At 37.1% G+C, this 25,922-nt stretch overlaps 1 protein-coding gene across 2 annotated transcripts in view; it reads left to right on the top strand.

Moving 5' to 3' along the window:
- ILRUN (inflammation and lipid regulator with UBA-like and NBR1-like domains) overlaps positions 1-25,922 on the top strand; it is a 55,948-nt gene that overhangs the window by 15,384 nt on the left and 14,642 nt on the right. Inside the window, exons 2-4 of one of the 2 annotated variants that reach the window (XM_058174567.1) lie at positions 11,553-11,707; positions 14,586-14,783; positions 17,587-17,915. In XM_058174567.1, the coding sequence (XP_058030550.1) occupies positions 11,553-11,707; positions 14,586-14,783; positions 17,587-17,915 (682 nt within the window). Of the gene's footprint in view, positions 1-11,552; positions 11,708-14,585; positions 14,784-17,586; positions 17,970-25,922 lie in introns of those variants that run through there. The other variant, XM_058174566.1, reaches the window with a different exon arrangement.

The raw sequence follows: 25,922 nt of genomic DNA, 5'->3' as shown, positions 1-25,922 counted from the left end.
TGTTGGCACCCATTTGTATTCACAATGGGATGCCAAGGTGCTCACGATCATGTGATCGCCATTTGCAATCTTACCTGTCAGCTTCCTCTGATAGTCAACAGAGAAGCAGGCAAGGAAGGTCGCAAGTTGTTATTGCAGGACTCCTTCTGGTTTCTGGAGGATGGCTGAAAACGGTCCATCAGTCTTTTAGAGAGTGGAAGGACAGCTAGAATGATTTTGCCTCATAAAGGGTGACGTCCCTCTACCAAGCAGCCCTTCCGCTCTCAAAAATGCTGGGTGAAAAATCTATAACAAAAGCCAAGTAGGGATTTTAGCACAAGGTATTTGCCAGCCTGGAGTGTTTGGGATTCTAGGGATAGACCAGATCTTATCGTATCCCTGACCCAGGTGTCCGACGTAAGTACATCCCATCGGTCAGCAAATAGAGCTAGCCTGCACCCAATAGGAGGGTCAGACATGTTGGCTCCAAGCATCCCATCCTAAAATCCCATTTAACTTTCATCATGGACTTTTTCAGTCAGTGCCTTTGAGAGTGGAAGGGCTGCATGTCAGATTGATTTTGCCCATGTGGGGTAGAGTCTCTCTACCAAGCATCCTTGCCATTCTCAAAAGTGCTATCCTTCAGAAAAATAGCATTTACTAATTTTCTAGCCAGAAAGCTAGTGAATACAGTGTTTCTAAAGGTTAGAAAGGCCAACACACAGAGTAGAGGGGAACATGCATGCTGGGACGGAGAAAGGATGTTCAGGTGTTTGGGATCAGAGCTTCCTTTTTCTGGCCCAGCAGTGCGGATTCCTTCTACACACGAAGGGGAATGCAGGGGACGACCTGCAGTTGCCTGGAGAAAGGGTTTCTTCGGCCTTTCTCATGACCCTTTGTGTGCATGAATAGGAGTTGAGTGCCCTCTTTTGGCAGGTAGCTCTTTTGTGTTATCAACTTAGTGACCCATGCAGTTGGTTTCCAACTGCACCTGGGAAGGCTGGGATTGTGGTCAATGAGCAAGGTGGTCATGTGGGTGCCTCGCTTAATGACCACAATGAATTAGGACCAAAATGTCAATTCCAGTGTGGTTATAAGTCAAGGAATACTTCTGTGCCCCTTGAAATAGGAAAAATCTCTGTTTCCTCTTTCACAGGAGTTAATTAATTTCATAAACCTCATTTCATAATTATAAGCTCCTTCACAACTGTAAGTTGTGAAAATGTCTTACAAACTGCTTTGCATGTATTTATGAGATTATAAATATGTTCATAAAGATATACCATTTTAAGCATACATCAATAAATCTTTTTCCAGGTAGAGACTTTTTTAAAGCAACATTTGCAATTTACATTTGATGGTTAGGTATAATTCAGGGAGGTGAAGCATTTCTTCTTAGGTTATTATTTCCCAGAGTTCAACATGCTATGATTTAAATGTATACCTGGAAGACTTGATGAAATAGACTGCAATTTTGATGTCTGATTTGTTACTGGTTCTTTAATCATCTCATAACTTAAAACATCTGTGTTTTGCTGCAGCATAATTACACTGTACACTGTGGTTGGGTTTTTGTTCAGCTTTGTGGCAAAGAGTACTTGTTCGGTTGAACTTCAGTTAAATATTTGCTTTGTCATCATGACTCTGCTCATGTTTTTTTTCATCCTCCTTGTTGTAATCTGTTATCTCTCCAGGTTGACATCAACTTTTTACTGAACAAATTGTATTTTTGAAAAAATGTTTTCTCTGCAGTTTGGTCTAGGAAAAATGCTTAGAAGAAAAGATAGTCTCCTTTTCAATTTGTTTTAGCCTCAGTTACATATTAGCTAGAACAGATACTGAAACCATTCCAAGTGGCAATGCTGGGTGATGAAATATGACACATGGAAGGGAAGAGAATTGGCAATCAGCCTTGATGCATAAATAGCCCTTGCCCCTTTGAAGTATGTTTACAAGATTGAAAATAATGACATTGCAAGCTTTGTTTTTTCTTTAATTTGAAGACGCAATTAAAAATGCTTTTCTAATGTATATTGTTGAGCTGTGGTATTCTGTAAATATGCAGTTTTCTTAGTATTCATACACTTTTTAAGCATTTTATAATAATTTTGGATTTTGAAGCAAGATGTCAAGGCAATTGTTGGAGAAGTATTCTGAACGTAATCCTGTGGCCTTCATTGTTTTTACTTATCAATTTTGCCTTTTGTCACAATTGAAGTAATGTGTTTAGATGAAGCAGATTAACTGACTGATTTTAACAGGTATTGCTTCATTCATCTGATTGTAAGTTAGTATAAATCTTACTTGATATATTGATTTATCTATTATTGTCTTAAACCATGCAATAAAGAGAAGCAACAACTAGTAAAGTATTTATCTTCACTTAGTAGCTTTTGTCAACTTCGATCTATCCCATAGCATTTGACTGAACCAGCAGTTTAGAATATAATCCTCTCTCGAAAAATTTTTTTGATAGTTTATTTAACGCAGTTCACTGCCTAGATGAGTGACTGCTATGGCATCTAATTATATCATTTTGGAATCTAAAAATAATATTTTTCACATCATATTTTAAAAGAGATTAATGACAAGTATAATTCTTGATGGTCTGGTTATATTTATTCACGGTTGCGTTCAATACAGGGTTTGCTTATAAATATGTAAAAAACAGAATAAAAGCAGAACTAGCTAGTCATCACTTTTAAGAGCTGTAGAAAGAGCCATCCCCTTAACGACTCAAGGTGAAGATTAAAGTACCTTAGTGAGAAGCAGGGATGTGGAAGCAATCATCACAATATAATGGAGGGGGGATGGGAGATAATCTCCAGAATTTTGTTGAGTTGAAGTAGAACTACAGGTAGACTTCACTTACTGACTGCCTTGTTCAGTGATGGTTCAAACTATGGTGCTGACTTTTAACAACCAAGGCTTACATTTGTGACGTTTCACCATGTCCCTCTGTCGTGTGATTGCCTCCAGTACATGTTGTCTTGTGATTGACCTATTATTTTTCCTTTTTCCCCCTTTGCAGAGCGGAGAGATTGGCAGCGAAGAGATATAAAAGAGGGTACGCAGGTACACAATGGGGAATACTTGGGACTATTTGGGTAGTATGCTCGTAACTCCCACCATGATCAGGGGTGCAAATGCTACCACCTTCCTTTCAATGTGTATTCCCCATTGTATGCCTGGTTATTTTTCTGTAAATGGGTAGCGGTGGTTGTGTTCAAGGACACTGCTTGGATTTTTCTCTTTTTCTCTCTCCCATCCTCCCTTGCAGAACAGCAAGACAGCTTAATAATAATAATAATAATAATAATATTTTAATTTGTATACCGCCCTTCTCCCGACGGACTCAGGGTGGTGAACAGCCAAAATAAAATACAAAAGGAACAATACATACAATACTAAGAATAACCCTTAAAAAACTTATTCAAATGGCCAAATTTAAAATACAATAACACCCTGTAAAATTGACAAAAATTTAAAACCCATAAAATCAGATTAAAATTTTTAAAAATCAAGCCAGTCCAGCAAGGCGGAATAAATAAGTTTTAAGTTCGCGGCGAAAGGTCCTAAGGTCAGATAGTTGTCGAAGTCCAGGGGGAAGTTCGTTCCACAGGGTAGGAGCTCCCACAGAGAAGGCCCTCCCCCTGGGGGCCGCCAGTTGACATTGTTTGGCACCCTAAGGAGTCCCTCTCTGTGAGAGCGCACCGGTCGTTGGGAGATAGAAGACGGCAGTAGACGGTCCCGTAAGTATCCCGGTCCTAAGCCATGGAGCGCTTTAAAGGTAGTAACCAATACCTTGAAGCGCACCTGGAAGACAACAGGTAGCCAGTGCAGTCTGCGCAGGATAGGTGTTACATGGGAGCTCCGAACTGCTCCCTCAATAACCCGCGCAGCCGCATTCTGGACTAACTGGAGTCTCCGGGTGCTCTTCAAGGGGAGCCCCATGTAGAGAGCATTGCAATAGTCCAAGCGAGAGATAACGAGAGCATGAGTGACCGTGCATAGGGCATCCCAGTCCAGGAAGGGACGCAACTGGTGGATCAGGCGAACCTGATAAAAAGCTCTCCTGGAGACGGTCGCCAAATGATCTTCAAAGGACAACCGCCCATCCAGGAGCACGCCCAAGTTGCGCACCCTTTCCATCGGGGCCAATGACTCGCCCCCAACAGACACCCGCATCTGCAGCTGACTATACCGGGGTGCCGGCATCCACAGCCACTCCGTCTTGGAGGGATTAAGCTTGAGCCTGTTCCTCCCCATCCAGACCCATACGGCTTCCAAACACCGGGACAGCACTTCGATAGCTTTGTTGGGGTGGCCTGGGGTGGAAAAGTACAGCTGCGTGTCATCAGCTGGTTGGTACCTCACCCCAAAACCACTGATGATCTCGCCCAGCGGCTTCATGTAGAAGTTGAACAGGAGGGGCGAGAGAATCGATCCCTGGGGCACCCCACACATGAGGCACCTCGGAGTCGATCTCTGCCCCCCTGTCAACACCGTCTGCGTCCGGTCCAAGAGGTAGGAGGAGAACCACCGATAAACGGTGCCTCCCACTCCCAAACCCTCCAACCGGCGCAGCAGGATATCATGGTCGATGGTATCGAAAGCCGCTGAGAGATCTAATGGGACCAGGGCAGAGGAGTGACCCTTAGCCCTGGCCCTCCAGAGATCATCCACCAACGCGACCAAAGCCGTCTCAGTACTGTATCTGGGCCGGAAGCTGGACTGGAACGGGTCTAGATAGACAGTTTCATCCAGGTACTGGGGTAATTGACGTGCCACCGCACTCTCTACAACCTTCGCCGTAAAACGAAGGTTGGAGACTGGACGGTAATTTCCTAAAACAGCTGGGTCCAGGGAAGGCTTCTTGAGAAGAGGTCTCACCACCGCCTCTTTCAAGAGCGTAAGCTTAAGCAAAGGGTGGCGGGGAGGAGAAACATACCTATATTTGGTTGAGAACAAAGTACCTAAAATGGAAGAGAGGCATTAAATGAATGTTCTCTGCTAGGTAATAATACATTGACTATTAGCTTTATCAATAGAGCTTATTTAAATTATTCTTTGATTGCTATTCAAAGTTTTGTAACGTGAGAGATAAATTGGCAATATAGTCTGATTATATTCTACATCATAAAAGAAAGTCCCTGAGTTGTAGTCTATCACCTGATGACTTCATGAACATGTCTGTGCAAGTTCTTGGGCAACAGTACTGAGGACGATAGCTATTGCCTTCTTGTAAGGTGTTTGTTCATTTTCTTACAGTGTTTCCTGAAAATCTTCCATTTAAGTGTTTTCAATTCTTCCGTTCCTCAACATATGTTTCTGTGTGTATTCTTTTATTCTTTTATTACATCTGTAGTTTATCTTTTGTAGATGACTTTAAGACAGTATATATAGTACCAGGTATTTTTCTTCATAACAACAACACAGTGAGATAGGTTGGGGTGACAGAAAATGTTATCTAGCAAGCTTCTGTGGCTGGCACAGGCTTCCTTGGGGTGGGGAGAGAAGCAGGAGTGTGCTGCAGTGACCCTGTGATGGTCTGTAAGGACAAATGACCACCAGCCTGCTGCAGTCGTTGTAATTTTGAAATGGGGTTATAAGTAGCTTTTGGTGAGTTGATCATAATTTAAAATGTTTGTTAAATGGCCTTTCATATCTCAAGGATTACCTGTATTCATTTTTTCCTGAGTACCATAGATCTTTGATTCCTGCTAAATGGGAATTGGAGAAGTTGTTGCCCAAACAGAATGTTAATGACATTATACAAGCATTGATATTGGGTACGGGAGCAGAGCGTAGAATTTGTTTTTAAAGACAAATATTAAAGACAAAGACAAAATAAAGACAAATATAATACATATGCAGTATTGAATCTTCAATTTGTGAGACATTGGAAAATGTCAAATCAGTATACTGAATCTTACTTTGACTTTGTCATTCCAGTCTCTTTATATTAAAATATATAAGAAAGGAAATTAAAAAATGAATATAAAGTAAGAAAAAAAGACATTAAACTTCTAAAATGCAAAAGCAAAGGAAAAAGCAAATACATAGTTTCCAATCTTCTTTACAGAAGGTATAAGTGCAGTTATAAATTTAACCCTTGTTCTAGGGTTACAGCATAAATCTTTTTTCCTATAATCTATTGTTTCTAATCATTAAAACCATAAATCATATGTTCTATTTTTTTCTGTCTCACACAAGTCTAAAGAGGTTTCCAGTCAGCAATAAAGGCAGATATTTTCTCTGATCAAAGGAGTCCATTTGGCCATCTCAACAAGTCCCATATTTTTCACTAACTAGTGTTCCATTGTGAATAGTACCAAATCTCTCCATCTTTTTCTTTTTTACGGGGGGTGGTGGTGATGTCTTCCTATACCTTTAATTTCTGCCAACCTAATAGTTCGAAAGCACATAAAAAATGCAAGTAGAAAAATAGGGACCACTTTGGTGGGAAGGTAAGAGCACCATGTGCCTTTGGTGTTTAGTCATGCTGGGCCACATGACCACGGAGACATCTTCGGACACCGCTGATTCTTCAGCTTAGAAACGGAGATGAGCACCGCCCCTGGAGCCAGAAACAACTAGCACGCATGTGCGGGTGAACCGTTACCATTTTATACCTTTAATACTTTAGTTTCTAATGACACTCTGAAGTTATAATCAGCATCACAATTCACATCTCCATAGTTATGGTCAACATCACAGTCTGGCTCATAGTATGTAGAACTTTTGTTTTGTAAAATCTACCAATTACCTATACTCTTTGATAGTAAACAAAAAAAAAATTCCCATGAAGGTCTGAAAGATTTGGTTAATTTGTCTAATTTATTTCCAATTTATTCAAAAACACTTTCACTAAGAAATAACTGTCCCAGTATCCATTTTAAACTTTCTTACAACAACTCCTTGTTAAGTTTTTTCTAGAAGTTCTTAGGTTTTAAAATCTTTTATCTTTATTGGTTTGTAATCCAGAAAAAATGATAATTCACCAAGTAGACTCTTACCCTGCTAGTCTGAAAATCTCTTTCTCTTTATTTATTAGATTTTTATCCTGCCTTTATTACTTTAAAAATAATTCAAGGCAGTGAACATACATAATGCTTCCTCCTCCTCCTCTTTTCCCTACAATAACAATACTTTGAGGTGTATTGGACTGAGAGACAGTGACTGGCCTAGAGTTACCCTGCCAGCTTTTCTTTAATTGTAAATTAGTTATATCCAGAAGAGATTACAAAATGAGATATGGCTGAAGTTTTTATTCATATAGTCTACATTATATTCTGTGCAATATACTGTGTAGAATATATATTTTGCATCTTGGAAGCAGCTATCATTCTTGTGAATGCTGGATGGCATTACAACTTACACATTTCACCAAAATGTTGTAGTATGGATTGATAAATTTTATTTAATCCCATAAAGCATATGTTATTATCTTAAATTTTTACCATGGTGTATGTAAATGGTACTGTCTTTCCCCTTTTCTTTCTAATCTGCCTTTTGAACTTTTTGCTTGTGTCATGAGAAATTCTGAAAACATTAAAGAGATTAAACAAGAAGAATTTTAATATAACCTTCTGCTCTATGCAGATAATATAATTTGTTTTCTATATGAGGCAGATTCATTAGTTATCTAATTTCAGAAGTATGTTGAGTTTGATATCCTGCTTGGTTACTACTACTACTTTTTTCTTCCATTCAGTCATGTTCAATTGTGGAGGTTGCCTGAGAAAATTCTTGCAGTTTTCTTGGCAAGGCTTTTCAGAAGCGGTTTGCCATTACCTCTTTCCTAGACTGAAATAAAGTGACTGGTCCAAGGTCATCCAGCTGGTTTTGTGCCTATGGCAGGACTAAAACTCACAGTTTCCTATTTTTTAGTTTGATGCCTTAACTGCTACATCAAACTGGTTCTGGTTACTTCATAACTTGGAGCAAATCAGAGTTGATCGTGGCTTAGCAAACAATGAGCTGACCAAATGTATAGGTAGTACTAAACTATGTGGGTGGTAAAATTAGATGAAACTTGATGCAAACAACAAATGTGATACAGATTAAGTAGGTGTAAAGTGAGTAACACTGGGACATAGACACTTCATACCTGCAGTGATAGATTCTGAGTTGCCTATAAGTATACAGGAAATGGATCTCGTGGTCACAGTGAGAACTCAGCAAGGATGTCATCTCAGTGTGTGACAACAATAAAAAAAAATTGTGCTAGGATCATTAAGAAAAGGTTTGAAAATAAAACTCTCATTGCAATACCTTTATGCATATTTATGATTTATCCACCTCTGGAATACTCTTATTTGTTTATTAACTAGATTTATAGGGTTTCCATCTCAAAAAATGCAACTCTGGACAGCATACAACAAAATAAAATAATAACCCCTCCCAAAACATAACATTAAAACATATATAATCTACAATCTATAGATCTCATTCTATAACACAAAGTATAAAAATGGCAACCAAGCACCATAATAAAACAATAAAAAGAGAACCCCAGTCAACTGGCCACTAATATCTGGGGGAAAAACTAAGTCTTAATAGCTTTTCTAAAAGGATTAGAGTTGAGGCCTGGGGTAGGGGAAGAACAGTTCCAGTGAATAGGGCAATCACGGAAAAAGCATGTTTATTAGATCCTATAAGATGAGAAGAAGGAATCTGGAGTATACCTTCTTGGTGGGAATGTGTGGGGTGGGTAGATGTTATTGGGAGAAAGCAGTCCCTCAAGAAACCCAGTCCTTTGCTGTGTAGAGCTATAAAAGTGATAACCAGTACTTTAATCACATCCAGAAGCCTACTGGGAGCCAGTGCGGATCATGGAATAGCGGCACCATCATTCATAACTACCTATACTACTGCATTTTAGACCAACTGGAGCTTCCAGATGGTGTTCAAGGGTAATCTTATGGAAAATACATTGCAGTGGTTCAATTGGGAGGTGTCTTAAGTTATGATGACCATGAGCAGGGCCTCCAGTCCAGGAACAGACATGTCTGGTACCCAGGATCTAGTTATGCAAAGGCCTCCCGGGCCTCAATTGCTACCCATTCTTTGAGTAGGAGCTATGAGTCAAAAGAACCCCCAGATTTCACACCATCTGAACAGGATGGTGCCATCCAATTCAGTACCAAAAATGGAAATCCTCCAACTCCTTGATCTAATGCACACAAAACCCATAACTATTCTGTCTTGGTGAGGTTGACTTTACATCCTATTCTTCCCCATCAAGACCCCAAAAGGAATATAACAGACCTGGAAAAAATGTAGAAGACTGCAGTTATAACAACCAAGGAAGTCAAAGACATTCCTTATGAGAAAAAGGTAGAACATTTAGTATTCTACTTTGGAAAAAGGCAAAGAAATAGATACATAAATGTATAAAATTGTGTATGGCATGGAAAAAGTGAATAGAGAGACAATTTTGCCTCACAAAACATTAGGATAAGGGAGTATAAGTGGAATTTGATTGAAAGGAGACTTAGAACGGAAAAAGAAAGCATTTCTTCACGCAGCACGTAATTAATTCATAGAATTCATTACTACAAGATATGGTGATTACTACAATTTGATGGCTTTAAAAGATGATTGGATGAATTCATGGTGGACAGGTCTGTTAATGACTGTGACATTGACAATTATTGATGTGAATTTTGGAATAACAAGCTTGATTATTATGTTGTAAGCCATATAAGGTCCTGCTAAAGAACATTAACTTTATTCCTTTGATCTTAAAACGAACTTAATAAATATATTGTGCGTAATGCACATTAGGAATTTTATCCCAAGAAAAGAATGTTCTAAATAAAACATATGAAGGATAAAACATATGAAGAACGGTTGCAGGAACTGGGTATGTCTAGTTTAACAAAAAGAAGGACTAGGGGAGACATGATAGCAGTGTTCCAATATCTCAGGGGCTGCCACAGAGAAGTGGGAGTTGGGCTGTTCTCCAGAGCACCTGAGGGTAGAACAAGAAGCAATGGGTGGAAACTGATCAAGGAAAGAAGCAACTTAGAACTAAGGAGAAATTTCCTGACAGTTAGAACAATTAATCAGTGGAACGACTTGCCTGCAGAAGTTGTGAATGCTCCAACACTGGAAATTTTTAAGAAAATGTTGGATAACCATCTGACTGAGATGGTGTAGGGTTTCCTGCCTGGGCAGGGGGTTGGACTAGAAGGCCTCCAAGGTCCCTTCCAACTCTGATGTTATGTTATGTTATGTTAAATAATATTAAGTTAATTCCTCCAGACAGTGGCATTCCATATCACTAGGATTTTAGTCATTTCATATCTTTGGAATTTGTTATTCCTGATATTAAAATTATAGATATTTTTATTGCACAACATTTAAAACATTTAATAAGTATTCAATTGCCTTATTGCTAAAGTATGGTAATAGTTTAAAATATTAGCCTTTGTGAGTATTAAAAATAATATGGCTACATATATAGATGGCATAACAGGAAAAATAAAGGATATTTCTGGTTATTTATTTATTAAAATCTTTTTGAGGTCTGTATATTAATAATAATGTTATTCCTATTTAAATACCAGACACTGATTCTAGTGACTTCAGTTGCAGAGAATCAACAAGAATAATTTGTTTTATGCTACAACTTATGTTTTTTTGTTCTTAAAAATGCAGCAATGTAATTTTGTCATATATTTTAATAAAACATGTTACAATTATAAATAGAATTCAGCATGATGTATATGCATTATTAATAATAAAGCATGTTCAGGAATGATGAAATAATTAGTAAAATAATTCCACATGGAATTTGAAGAGTAGTTCTAAATATGGCATTTCACTTGCTTTTACTTCAAAATAAATATTTTAAGAAATGCAAACTGCATGTAGAAGAAGCCTTACAAAATTATTCCAAATACTAGATTGCCACTCTATTCAGCCTATATCTTAATCAAGAGCACAGACTGTCATTGAATGTTCCTTGATTGTTGGCAAGTATAGGAATTAAGAGATCACACAAGATACGTTTTCTTCAGAAGGAAGAATTATCTAGAAGGATTTGTTGTCAATGGTTTTCTGAAAGATTCATAAACTCACAAATCACAACAATTGCCTTTGTATGTTTTGCCATCCGTAATTTGTTTTATAATAATCTTTGAATTTAAACAAAAGACACAATTACCCTCTTTTAACTTTGATTTAAAATCTAGATTTAATTTATAAAATGCCTTATCGGTCAATTTTGCATCCAAGCACAATTCTATTATGCTGTAGGAGAATAACACTTTTTTTCATAGATTTTTCTATTTATGTGTACATATGTAAGGACTAGAACAGCATGATGCTGGTTAGCCTGCATTTGACATTCATGTTATTTAGCCTCAGTATCTGCAAAATTGTAAATATTTTATATAACAGATATAGAAGAGCACAAAGGATAGGATGTACATCTAGCTATGGAAAACAACTTGCAAATAGGTGTTAATTTCATAATTAAACAAATAGCAATTCTACAATTTAAATTGGGTATTTACCCAATTTACCATTCTGTGACTGAAAATCTTCTTTTGTTTTTATAGGAATCTACAGGCAGCCATTGGAGCATACTATGATTTTGAAAGTCCAAACATCAATGTGCCCTCCATGTCCTTTGTAGAAGATGTGACTATAGGAGAAGGAGAATCCATTCCTCCAGATACCCAGTTTACAAAAACGTGGAGGATACAAAACACAGGTGATTTCTGAAGGTCTCTTCTCTATGTTTGTGTTGATCTAGCTTTCTTATTTTTGTTTCTAGAAATATAATGTTTTGCTTGCTACAAGAACTAAATACTTCTGGACACTTGTACCTGTGCCTAAGATCTTTGGTTAGTGTCATCTTTTCTCAAAAGAAAGTATGGGGAGAAGGGGTTGGCTAAATAATTCCTGTTGAAGTTGGAGGAAGGTTTCATCTTATACTTGCAGATTTATTTATGTTGTTATGTTGTGTTGTCCTGTGCTGTGCAGCGCTATGTTATATTCCTGTGATTTTCTTGGCAAGATTTTGGAAGTGGTTTGCATTGCTTCCTTTCTAGGGCTGAGAAAGAATAACTGGCCCAAGATTAATCAGTTGGTTTACTGCCTAAGATGGTACTCGAACTCACATTCTCCCCGTTTTCAGCTTGAAGTCTTAGCACTACACTAAATTGGCTCTTAGTATGTGCAGAGAGACAGATATAAACAGACCTCATATTGTTGAATGGGAGAATATGCTTTGATTTATTGGGCTCTCTTGATCTTGGTTGTGAAGTTTTGTGTAGTACAGATCACGTTTTAAGCAGTGGTGAAATCCTCCGCGGTTTGCCACCAGTTTGCTGCCTACACATGCACTGTGTGCACTAAATGCACATTGCGTGTGCACATACACAGTGTTCACCAAATGCACACTGTGTGCATGCTCAGTGTGCACCAAATGTACATTGCACGCGCATGCACAGTCTGTACCAAATGCACGTTTCACACAGAAAAAGGACGCTTAAATAAATAGAACAGCGAGGGGGGAGAACAGCTGTGCTGTTCTATTTAGATTCGCTAGAAAGCAGAATTTCCTATATAAATCGCATGGCACAGCTGATCGTCAGAAATACCGGTTTGGACCAACCAGCAGCTTTTATCACCCGAACCAGTGCGAACCGGTAGGATTTCACCACTGGTTTTAAGTCATGTTTCTGCAGAAATATTGACAATTCAAATGGCACACAAACTTCAGAGAACACTTAAAATGCACACTTAATTGTATACATAAATTTAATATTTGCCATGTTTACATAGGGAAGGCATAAGTTCCTGTGGAGTAAGTGACATCAATTATTATATTACGTAAGTTACATCATTGGCATAGTGATGTCATGAAACAAGATATCGGTATGGTTTCTAATAATGCCTATGTTGAAGATCTTTAAAATTGCTTTTATCCTTGAGTTTGTATGTGTGGAAGATGAATGTAGAAGATTAAATGTTTTTTCTTATCATTATTCCTAATAGTCTTAAATTTATATTTTATAATAATCTTCCAATAAATGTAGTATTGAATGGAGAATTCAATTTTACTCTCCTCAGATAGCTTAGAATGACTACTTCCAATCTGAGGAACCCTTCCAATATGATAAATGTTGCTTCCTCACTGTTATTTTGACTTCCTGAAGCTTAGTTTTTCCTTGTTATCTGTATTGAAAGTAGTCATGATTTTGTAATTGTAGGAAACTATAGAGAATGAGTTCAAATATATGTCATTATGTTGCTACATGTGTTCTGAATAGAATTTTTTCCCTTCTTAAATTAAGTAAGGTATAGTTAACACTTTTGGATTGTATTTTCCTGCTGGCTTTTTTATTTTATAATGCAGAAAACTGAAAAAAGTCACAAACAGCTTTTAAAATTCTAAGCCTACACAACGTATAAAAAAATCCCCGGAGTTAACATTATGATGAAACTTTGGGAAGTGATTAAATGAGATGAGATGTACTAGCCTTTAGGGATATGATTATCTAAGAAAAATTAAATCTGATGCAAGAGAAATAACTGTGCTGACAGATATTGCAGTGACAGGATATAACTTGAACTGCTGAATCTATGTATCTATGAGCTTATTATATACATGAATGTTGTAGAAGACAATTGTATTACAAAATATATCCAACTTTAAATAAAGTATGTTGTTATCTTTAAATGATATACAATATTAACTTTATAGTAGCTGTTCTAAAGTGACAATCATAAGTTGACATACTCTCATGACTGGACCTGATTTTATAACCATTTTTATCATGATTGTTGAATGAATCACATGGTCATAAATGTGAACCCTTCTCTCAAATAGGTAGTTTTTCTGGAAATGAGCAAAACCCACTAGAAGTTAGCAAAAAAAATAATAATTGCAAATTGTGGTCATGTGACCATGTGATGCTGCAACCAGTTGTAAATATAACTGGTTGCCGCATGTCCAAAGTGCAGTCATGTGATGGGGGGGGCAGAAGGTGCGACATTTTTCAACAACCAGAAATGCTTACCTATCTGAGGCCATCATAACCAAACTGTTGTTAAATGACTGGTCTACAGTAAAAGACTACGTGTTTGTCCAAACTTATGTAAGTTTTGTTCTTTTGATATTTACATGTAAACATAATAAGTAAAAATGGCTTTTATCAGGGGTGTAAAACTGACAGCCTATGGGCCAGATGCGTCACATGCAGCCCACGCCCACTCCAGCTCCGTAAAGGGAAAAACCATTGCAATACTGATTAATTTTAGTTACGCACTTTTCATGTCAAAGAAGTCTTTGTTTCTTGTATCAGCAGTATTCTTTCCTTTTCAATATATTGGTATGTTTTTATTCAGTTTTTAATAAGAATGGGGATCAGTCTTATGTCAGACAAAGGTACATTTCCATCCTGAACAATGGAACTATGCAAAATGATGTGTCTTTTATCTGGCAGTTATTAATCTTTCCTTGATTATATAATGAAATGATGCACATGTAATGGGAAATGTATAATCAGATGCTTATACTTATAATTATTTTTCATGATTATAATGAATGACAAATGGCTTAATGCTACATTTGCTAAACATAGGGACAGAAGCATGGCCACCAGGAGTTTGTCTCAAGTATGTTGGGGGAGATCAGTTTGGCCATGTGAACATGGTGATGGTCCAATCGTTGGAACCCCAGGAGATTACAGATGTCAGCGTTCAGATGTGCAGTCCCAGTACTGCAGGAATGTATCAAGGACAGTGGCGGATGTGCACTGCTACAGGACTTTATTATGGAGGTAAGTACTAATTTTTCATTTAGGATTTTTATTATCAGAATTTAAAGAAGTATTAGTGCTGCTAAGATTTCTGATTCATGTTAAACTAATCTTTCCTATTAGCTACAGTCATGCTTAGTAAGAGATTGACATGTCAATGTTAACATCCTTTTTTTAACATATTGTGTCTTACTAAAATGGTCTACTTTTACTATGAAAATACAAGTAGACTTATAACCACAATTGGGATGTTGAGTGAAACAATCATTAAGAAAACACCCACATACTGACTGCTCAACGACTGCAATCCCACCTTTCCCAGTTGTGGTCATTAAGTAACTGCATGCGATATTAAGTGAATGGCACAAAAGAACTGCCTCCTGAACGAGGACAAGCAAATCCCCTTCATGTGCAGAAGGTACAGGAACAGAACTTAGATGGTTTTATAATATGTTTTAATTGTTTATTGTACACGGCCCAATGTCACCTTGTATAAAATAGGTGGCCATATCAACGATAGGCCACTATTTCTTTTTTGGCAACTGCTTTTCCGAGAACAGGAAAAGTTTTTTTTATAATAAAAATTCTATGGATTTTTCCTCCATAGAAATGCTGTTGTTTTGGAAAAAACTTTATTTCTTATTAAGTCATTGTTTCCTTTAAAAATCTATTGAATAATTATTTGGTGTAATCCCTAAAATTAACATATTTCAACACCCGGTCTTCATTATTTAATTTATATCCTGCTGTTTTTACATACCCCTCATTTTCCTATTTTTTGCCATTATTTTCTCCCATACCAAACTGTGAGATAGAATGACTGGAGAGTGCATGGTTGACCCAAACCTACCACTTCCTTTGCTAAAAGTGGACTGGAGCATTCCCTAGTTGCAGTACATCTTAACCATTACAATATATTAGTTCCCTTTATGTACATATAAATTTGCAGAACAATCATTTTAGTATTTGTTGAATCCTAGGTAACTGTAATAATTGCTTATCCGGTGGTAATATGAATACTCCTAATAGAGTTTCTAAAAATTGTGAGGAAAGTTTTTTTTAAAAAAAAGTATGTGTAGTTTCTTGACTATATTCAGATCTGCTTTGGAGTTTTAACTAACTTTTTGTGGATATTGAAGGGCTCAGTAAGAGGGATTTGATCCAATTGGCATTTCTCTTAATATTTCATCATCTTTCAGACCCAAAGGTGCTTTATTAAGAGACAACTGGAGTTTCTGGTTTTTCTTTGAAGAAAGCAACCCATTTTGCTTCTCATCCAAGAACCTTCTTCAGATCTGACTGGATGGTGGGGGATGAAAGGATTTATACTCCTTGCAGATAGCTGGTCATTTGCATTCTTTTAGCACCTGGAGGTTTATCTGTGTCATCAGGGTCACCTGAGTGATGCAAATGGGTGTGGAGCCTTCTTGGAACCGTTGAAAGACTGTGTTGTTGACTGGAGATAGATGATTTTTTTTAAATTTGCATTTATATCCCGCCCTTCTCCGAAGACTCAGGGCGGCTTACATTATGTCAGGCAATAGTCTTCATCCATTTGTATATTATATACAAAGTCAACTTATTGCCCCCAACAATCTGGGTCCTCATTTTACCTACCTTATAAAGGATGGAAGGCTGAGTCAACCTTGGGCCTGGTGGGATTTGAACCTGCAGTATGATGATGTCGTATCCTTCCCCCTCTGTTGAGAGAGGGCTGTTCAGTTTTGATATAGATGGCCTCTTTGATTGACCCCTCTTTCAAACCAGTGGTCCTCTCTGTCCAAAATATGGAGTTTTCTGTCTTCAAAAGAGTAGCCTTTGTCTTTTAAATGCAGATGGACTGCTAAATCTAGTCCTGATGGGTTTGTTCTCCTAATGTCTTCAAAGAAAACCCAAGTCCAATTGCCTCTTGAAAAAGCACCTTTGGGACAACTTTTATCTGGATGACTGAAAATCTCCATAGACATCAACTTTTAGAGTAATTTTTTTCTGTTCAATTGTTTCTGATTCTTGGAGACTGCCTAGACATGTCTCTGTAATTTCCTTGGCAAGATTTTTCAGAAACTTTAGTTTGCCATTGCCTCTTTCCTAAGGCTGAGAGAAAATGACTAGCCCAAGATCTGGCTTTATGCCTAAGATTGGACTAGAACTCACAGTCTCCCTATTTTTAGCCTGATGCCTTAGCCAGTCCATCAAACAGGCTGTCAGAATAATAAAGAATGACTTTTTTCTGCAAAAATTAATTTAGATTAATAATATGACAGCGTGCATTTTTGTTTACTGTTATTAAACATTTACATTTTTATTAAATTGACTTTTATTTGGAAGATTATTAATACACTTAGTACAGGCTGACCTTTGAAGGAAAAATATAGAAGGAAATGAATATATTTTGAAAATTACTGAATAAGAGCACTTCACATTGTGTTCTTTTACAGGCGCGATTCATAAGATTGGCTATTCATTTTATTTGTATTGATATAAAATTAATATTTGCTTCCAGGCTTTGCTGTTCAATATTCAATATGAGAACAGCATTATTAATCGATTTTACAATATATGTATCATATTAGGAAGGTACTTGAGTAAGTATTACACTTACCAGCAGGTGTCAGTATATAACTTTCAAGTCTCAGAATGTTTTAAAAAATGTATCTTTTGTATGTGGGAAATTGAGTCTTGACTGGTTTTGGTCAGGGAGGTTGTACTTGCTCTTTTTATTGCATATGCTTAGTTCATAAGCAGCTTGAACTAACTTGAAAAACGATGAGGTAAAATGATACATAAGCTATAGCATGTACTTATCCAAGCTCTTTTTTCATAGACATCATCTGGGTGATCCTTAGTGTGGAAGTTGGAGGACTTTTAGGAGTAACGCAGCAGCTATCATCTTTTGAAACAGAGTTCAACACGCAACCACATCGTAAGGTAGAAGGAAACTTTAACCCGTTCGCCTCTCCACAGAAGAACAGGCAACCAGATGAAAACAACTTAAAAGACCCTGGGGGTTCCGAGCTAGACACAATCAGCAAAAACACGTGGGGGCCTGCTCCTGACCAAATTGAACAAGATCAGACTGAACTGTCACAAAACTCTGTAAATCTCTCCCCCAGCAGTCACTCAAACAACTTATCAGTAGTGACATACAGTAAGGTAGGTGCCCTGGGGATACAAGAGATGGGAAGGCAATGAGTCAATGCCCTGTATTATGTCAGTCCTTCCTTCAGACAGTAGCTTCTCCTTGTTTTATCCGGTTGTAACGGTGTACCGTTATACTGAATCCTACGGTTTATATTGCAAGGTCCTCTGAATTAAAAAAAAACAGGTTTAAACATGATTGTGCTAAAATGCTTTAAACTTTTTTTAAAAAATGGATACTGCATGCTGGATTTGACAGTGCAAAAACAAGAAAACTAATTTTTTAAAGACTGTGCTTAAAATTAGAGATCTGTGAAATAATTAAAACAAAGTTATGCAATTAGATTTGGATAATAAGTGATAAACAGGTGCTTAGTGCTTTTATGACAAGAACATATTTCCTTTTTATTGAACTTTAATTTGTTATTTTAAATGTTTTAGTTCATCCTTTGCTACACACACACACATACACACACCATATAGAAAGTTATAGAATGGTTCAGTTATATAATTGTTCAGCCCAGTGTAATATAGTCAACTTGCATGTACTGAATATGTCATAGTCTAATATGCTGTATACAGCTTGTATTTAAAATGAATCAAAACTTGGATCATTTACAGTCTTAGTGCTACATACAGCATTTTTTAATTTCATACTCATTGATAGCTTGCAATGTTAAGAGAAGAAACTATGTCAGAAAAGATCTTGATGACACAGTGATGAAAGGAGGGGAGGATGTGTAGGGTGTTGGGGTGGGGTTTGTTTTGGTTCAGCTCCACCTACCTCACCAATTAACTTCTGATTCCTAGAGGAATGAAGGGCTTGACACCTTCCCACCCCCTCCTCTCCCCAGTGTGACTCATCTCTGGCAGAAATGGGCTTAAGTCTAAGCCTATTCAGTATGCCTTTTATGTTATTCTTGGCAGGGGGATAAATGTCTGTTGGATTAAATTTGAAAATAGGATGAGCAAAAATGGTTGGCTTGCTTAAGAAAGAGGAAAGGAATTTAAAGATATATTGCAGTGATCACATGATGGGGAAAGTGTACCTTGGAATTATGACAAGAACAACATCATTATGCATTGAATCAGTTTATCAAAGAATGAAGAAGAGGAGAGGCAAAAACGTCATTTTAGGCTTTAGTGTCAGACAGATTTGGTGTGAAGAAAATATAAATTTCACTGAAAATTTCCTAAGAAACTTGAGAACCGTTGAATTTACTTTTTTTAAAAAAGTTGTTTCATTCATAGTTAAATAAAACATCATGCTATTATTTGTTATTTATTTTAATTTTCTTTTTTGTCAAATGATTTACAGATTTTCAAACACTGGCATCTGGCCAACTACCATCTTAATTTTCTTAGTTTTGCCTTTGGGTCTTACATGTTCCCAAATCTGCCTCTAAGATACAGCACCAGGTGGTAGACTAGTTTACTGGGATGTGTAAACAGAGGGAGTTGAGAATATTTGGAGATGATCCTAGATTATATTTGCTTCAAGATAAAAATAATTCAGTTAAATATATCGATAAATAAATGAATAGTGAGTTCATGGATGTAAATTGTATATTTTAGAGTGCAAATGCAACTATTGTGTATATTCCAGATTCTTAAAACTAAAAATACAGGTAGTCCTCGTCTTATGACCACAATTGAGTCCCAGATTTCTGTTGTTAATCAAGACATATGTTAAATGAGCTTTGCCCCATTTTGTGGCCTTTCTTGCCACAGTTGATAAGTGAATCACTGCAGTTGTTAAGTTAGTAATAAGATTGTTAAGTGAATGTGGTTTCCTCGTTGACTTTGCTTATCAGAAGGTCTCAAAAGGTGATCACATCACTCTGGGACACTGCAAACATCATAAATGTGAACCAGTTGCCAAGCATCTGAATTTATCACATGACCATGGGGATGTTGCAACTGTCGTAAGTGTGAAAAATGGTCATAAGTCACTTTTTTAGTGCCATTGTAACTTTGAACAGTCACTTAATGAACTATTGTAAGTCGAGGACTACCTGTACTTCAAATTAAATATGATAAATGTGAGTTAAAATACTTCAAAGGCTCATTGAGTTGTGTTACTGTATCCTGAGCATGTGTCAGCATACATGATATATGTCCTAGTTTTGGAGTGAAGTCAACGGTAAGCTAGTGTTCAAGGATAGTCTTTTGATTAGAGATCCTAATTTGCATAGAACATAGCAGGATCATGCATGTGATCACATACAAGATTTGCCCCAAATTTTTCAGAATTTCCTGATATTATCCTTCCTGCTTGCAGGAGATACTGACACAACTAAAGCTGGTATCCTAGTTTGTATATTCTCTATATTAACTGTAAAGCATTATGCGAAGGTCTTGATTGACTAAGTTATGATGCACAGCAGAAATATCTTGGGACCAAGAGGTAATACCACATCATATAGAAGACTACAGTTTGTAAAAAGAAATAAAAGGCCAGCATGAATTTTAAAAGAACATGAATTAATAAAGAATGGCTGTAATTAAGAGAAAGGAGACAAAAGTAATACTTCTGAATGAAGGTAGTCTGCTTATGGCCAGAGGAATTTATGAATATATACAAAGAAGTGAAAATAAAAAATTAACCATGAATTATAAATAAAATGTATATCAGGAAATATGAAGTGTCACCTATGTTGTATGTATGAAAGTCAGAATCTAATTTGGTTTCAATGAATGGCAGTAATGGAAAAACAGAGATAAATTTTGGAAAGAATTGTATAACATTCTGAATTAAAATAATCTAGTATTCATTTGTTACATGGATGAGTGGGAACAAGATGAGACAGCACAAAAAGTGTTTGTTCCATTCATACCTAACCATGTATGAGAAGGATGATAGGTGGTTATAACCAATAATGACCAATAGATAAATATACAGTGTTTCCCCGATAATAAAACCCTGTCTTATATTTTTTTGAACTCTGAAATAAGCGATTAGCCTTACTGCCATGCACTCAAAAGCCCGATTGGGCTTATTATCAGGGGAAGTCTTATTTTGGGGGAAACAGGGTACATTTAAAAACATTTAATTGTAATAAAAGGTTGAATGACTGATAACAAGGAAGAGAAAACATTTTTAGTATTGGATAGACCATTTCATAATAGTGTCAAGAGTGGCTTTTGGGGGGAAAAATGACATGAAGAAAAAACAAAAAATGGAAATAGGATTACTGCCATATGAAAAGTATTAAAAGCTAGATTAACCTACTGGCAGAATGAATGAAAAGTGTATGTAATAAAAGGGAACATGTCAACAGATTGGAACAGAGTTAAAAGAATTATGGTTCATATTGCCACGGAACTATGGAGTTTATGTTAATGGAAAAAGGTTCCTTGGTTAAACAGATTGTAATGGTGAGCAAAATCCAACAGAAAATAAATATTACAAAAAAATGAAGATGAGATAAAGATATAATATGCAAGACAAAAATGATTGAGAGGCAGAATAATGCAGAATAATTTTGATACAAGTAAGAAAACTTTCGAAGGTGGCTAAACAAATCCTTCAGCAGACTGAATGGAATAAAAAATGAAAGTGATAATAATTTGAGATGAAACAGGTGAGCGAATGCTGAAGAAAGTATTTTAGAGATCTATCTGAAAATAAAAATTCGAAATGAATGCAATAAACTTTAATGCTGTACAAAAATGATGAAAATGAAATCATAACTAGGCAAGGTTCAAAATGATACGGTTGCAGGTATAGATTATGTAACTGGAGAAATGTTCAGTAGTGGGATAGATTGATTGTGAACACTGTGATTTATTTAATATGTGCGTGAAGATAGCATTGAAGCTTAATTATTGGAAAATGCTGGTATTGTTATCCCCTGTTGAATGAAAGTGTGCCAAAACTGTAGGGAAATTGTTGCCTCAAAAATGTTTGGCAGAATTCTGATTGTAATCTTTTATACATTTTGTATAAAATGTAGGAAGTATAGCATGGCCTTATATCAGCCAGGCCAGATTCTTGCTGTTTATATCATATCACTGAGAAATATACAAACGTGAGAAAGACAGTTTATTTTTCATTATTTTAGTGAAAATATCTCTAAAATGAATGAGTTGAATTATGGAATGCATAGCATGAGTGTATATAGTTGAAAATTGGTTGCTGAAAGCATTTACTGTGGTGTATGATGGAAGTCAAGCAATGAATGAATGAATGAATGAAAGAAAAAAAGAAAGAAATACTTAACAATTAATAATTGTTTTAATCAATTGTCTCAGAATACTGGAAGAAAAAGTCCACCAATACACAAACTAAACACTAGAGTAAATTCCACATGATGGGATCTTCTGTATAATTGATTTAGATTAAGGAACATAGAATATGTAAAAAAAAATTCAAATTCCATTAAGAGAAAGTATTTTAAAAAGTAAATCCTACAATAAATTTGCATTGCAAATTTGCAAGATGTGGCAAATATAAACTCTGATTTCTTTTAGTCATACAAATTGCTGAGGATAGGCTATTATGAGCATACCTATTAGCTTAGTGACTATTATGCTAAATATAATTTTAATAATCAAAAAAGCAAGGTAAAATCTTATAAATGTTAATACCAATGTTTGCATTAAAAGTATATTTATATATTGGTAAAGTATAGAGGACTGTCTGGACTAGTCCCTGCAGTTTTCTTTGCAAGATTTTTAGAAGTGGTTTGTGGTTACTTTCTTCCTAAGGCTGTAAGAGAGTGAATTGCCCAAAGTTATCCAGCTGGTCTCCCAGTTTCTAGCTAGGTGCCACAAAACAAAACTGTTTCTCATTTATATATGATGGATGGACAACTCAGTTCTAATTTACTGAATCATATGGGGCATATGTCTACTCTGTGTTCAAGTGTCTGAGGAAAAAATGAGCCTTTCAATGTTAACATGTGATAATAGAAATAGTATTATTTAAAAATTAAACACAGATGCTTTATTAGTTTGCAAATTTTTTCTCAGCAATAATATCAGCTTTTTTAAGTATTAGTTTGCTCATGAATTATAAATTCAGTCAGTTATATAATTAAGCCAATTATGTCAATTATAGTCTTTTCGGTTAATTAAATTCTTGGATAACATCATTACTAAAAATGTGTTTATTCAAAGAACATTAAATTCACATTGCATTGATTTTGAGCATCAAGCTAAATGTTTTCCTATATGGAAGATCTTAACATACACACACACACTGTATTATATAGTAAAATAATAACATCTTTGTGGTACAGGGCTGGTAAATCATTTTTGTGAAACAGTTGAGCTAAAGGACGAGCCTACTTGTGCAGGAGTAGAAGCACTAGCAATTCTCTTTTTAAAAAACCATAACCACTAGGCCTTCCCCATGTTTGTAGGATCTATTTGCCTCTTCATTTTCTTTTCTTTAAAGGAACCTGTTACAGATAGTCCTTGCTTAAAAACTGGTCACTTGGTGACCGTTCAAAGATGCCACCTCCCCCCAGAAGCTATGGTATTTACAATCCCTATTTCAAACCTCAGTCACTCGCTTTACCTTTTGATGATGCCCAGACCTCATGTTGGGGAAGGAGAACATGCCAGTCATCCCTGGGCTATGTGGCTATCTCTCAGAAGTAGCTGTCATTTTCAGCATGCCCACAATTCCTTGTGGTTGCACTGAAATGATATCTGCTTCTGGGAGGCTGCCACATGGCCCAGGGATAAATAATGTCTTTTGCTTCCATAATGTGGTCTGCATAGTGTGGCAGAAAGCTCCAGAGCCCTGGAATCTTCAAAAAATAAATGTGCAATGCGTGACAGGATGGGGAGGAGATCCAAGCCCTGCAGGTCCCTGGTGAGGCGGGGGAAGGCTTGTGGGGAATGGTTTCAGGGACCTGCAGTGTTGAGGGACCTGGTAGGGGGAAAGCAGGCCCAAGGACTATGGGAATCTCGGGTGGGAAGAGGAGCACAAGGTGTCTCGGGAATGCGGAAGTCTTCCAGAGCCTCCCCCACCCCAAGGCACTTTGCGCTCCACTTAACGACCCACACATTTGTTTTACAGCTGCATCGGGGTGAACAGAGGTTGTGCGGGTCGTTAGGTGAGAGACTCTTACTTAACAGCCATCACCCCTTGAAACCATAATGGGCAGGCTCCTACTTTCATAAGTCAAGGACTTATATATTTAGCTAATGCTAAATTTCTGAATGCACACTTCCCAAAAATGAAAACAGAAATTATTAGAATTCAGATTCTAATCTTTTATTTTATGGAAAATGTTCAATCTGTTTATGAATATATATTTAAAATATATATTCCAAGCAAATTAAGCCAATTACAATAAATTGTAATTGCCAAGCAAATTAAGCCAATTACAATAAACATAATTTGTGTGGGGCTGGGAATAGGGATGGTTGACTAGAGAATTATATTAGGTTATACAGAGTAGTCCATTGCTTTTAATACTTGTGTCGCTGAGAGAAGGAGTAATATATCAACACTCCTGGTGGGTACTCCATTTCTATCCAGTCTCATTGTTTCTAAGGAAGTAAAAGTTGAGAAGTATGAAGAAGATGCAAATACAAAGACTACAGAGCATCTGAAAACCAAAGTTTAGTAATGGACCTGGCTTGCACTTTGTTTCATGTATTTAAATTGATACATAAAGCAGTTTGCAACTGGTCATTTTACATGCTAATTATTTTTTAATGATTACTATCACTTAACATAACTATGTTTTCCAAGTATATTTTTATTTTATCATATTTGTGTTGCCCCTTTCCTCTAGGACTTTAAGACTTTTCCAATTTTACCTTTGTAACAACCCTATGAGGTACTTACACTGAGACAGTGACTGGCCCAATGCCAGTAAGGAATTGAGAAGGGGCATTTGGTAGTCACAAAACACCACAAAGTCTTAAAACGTTTTCTAATTATTTCTTAAAGCAATTGGTAAATGTGTGTCCGTTTTGATAATGGGATTTAAAAATATGCCTGTTCACAATTGGGAGAGAGTTCTTGTGTATATTTCTATGGAACATATCATAGTTATGATTTTTTTAAATCAACTATCTTGCTGATATGTCAGACAATCTTAGGCACATAATTTACCTGAATTGGTGGGTTTTACTCATTTTGGAATAGAACAGAGTTCCATTAATTTATGTACTGTATATTTGGAAAACCCACATTTATTTTATTCGTGTATAAGTAGCATATATATACATAAGTCAAACAATTATAATATATTATATGTATGTATATATTGTTTAACATTGCCCCAAAGAAGACGCCTAGAGAGTTCCTGGAGGTCCAGTCGTTCGGAGGCTGATCGGACACTAGTTAGGTCCTATACTAGGACCTACCTAGTGGCAATGGGGGAAGCGAGACGTTGTTACGTCTCCTCCCTCATTGCGTCGGCAGATAACCGCCCGGCCGCCCTGTTTCGGGTAACTCGCTCTCTCCTTCAACAGGGACAGCGGGATGACCCGTTGCAGGGACGTGCTGAGGAGTTTAGTGGTTATCTATACGACAAAATCGTTCAGCTTTGGGACGGTCTGGACCAAAATTGGGTAGATCCGGGTGGGATGTCTGAGAGCCGTCTTGTTGAGGTTGTTTGGGATGAGTTTGACCCTGTGGCTCCCGAGGACATGGACAGGTTACTGGGTAGGTTGAATGCCACCACATGTTTACTGGACCCGTGTCCCTCCTGGTTGGTGCTGGCCGCACAGGATGTGACACGAAGCTGGCTCCAGGGGCTTACAAATGCTTCTTTGTTGGAGGGGGTCTTTCCGGCCGCCTTGAAAGAGGCGGTGGTGAGGCCTCTCCTCAAGAAGCCTTCCCTGGACCCAGCTGTGTTAGGTAATTATCGTCCGGTCTCCAACCCTCGCTTCGCGGCGAAGGGTGTAGAGAGTGTGGGGGGATGGCAGCTTCCCGGTACCTGGAGGAAACCGTCTATCTAGACCCGTTCCAGTCCGGTTTCCGGCCCGGTTACAGCACTGAGACGGCTTTGGTCGCGTTGGTGGATGATCTCTGGAGGGCCAGGGATAGGGGTT

The sequence above is a fragment of the Ahaetulla prasina genome, chromosome 3, assembly GCF_028640845.1.
Source record: "Ahaetulla prasina isolate Xishuangbanna chromosome 3, ASM2864084v1, whole genome shotgun sequence".
Classification (NCBI taxonomy): Eukaryota; Metazoa; Chordata; class Lepidosauria; order Squamata; family Colubridae; genus Ahaetulla; species Ahaetulla prasina.
This window is presented reverse-complemented; position numbering and strand designations above follow the sequence as displayed.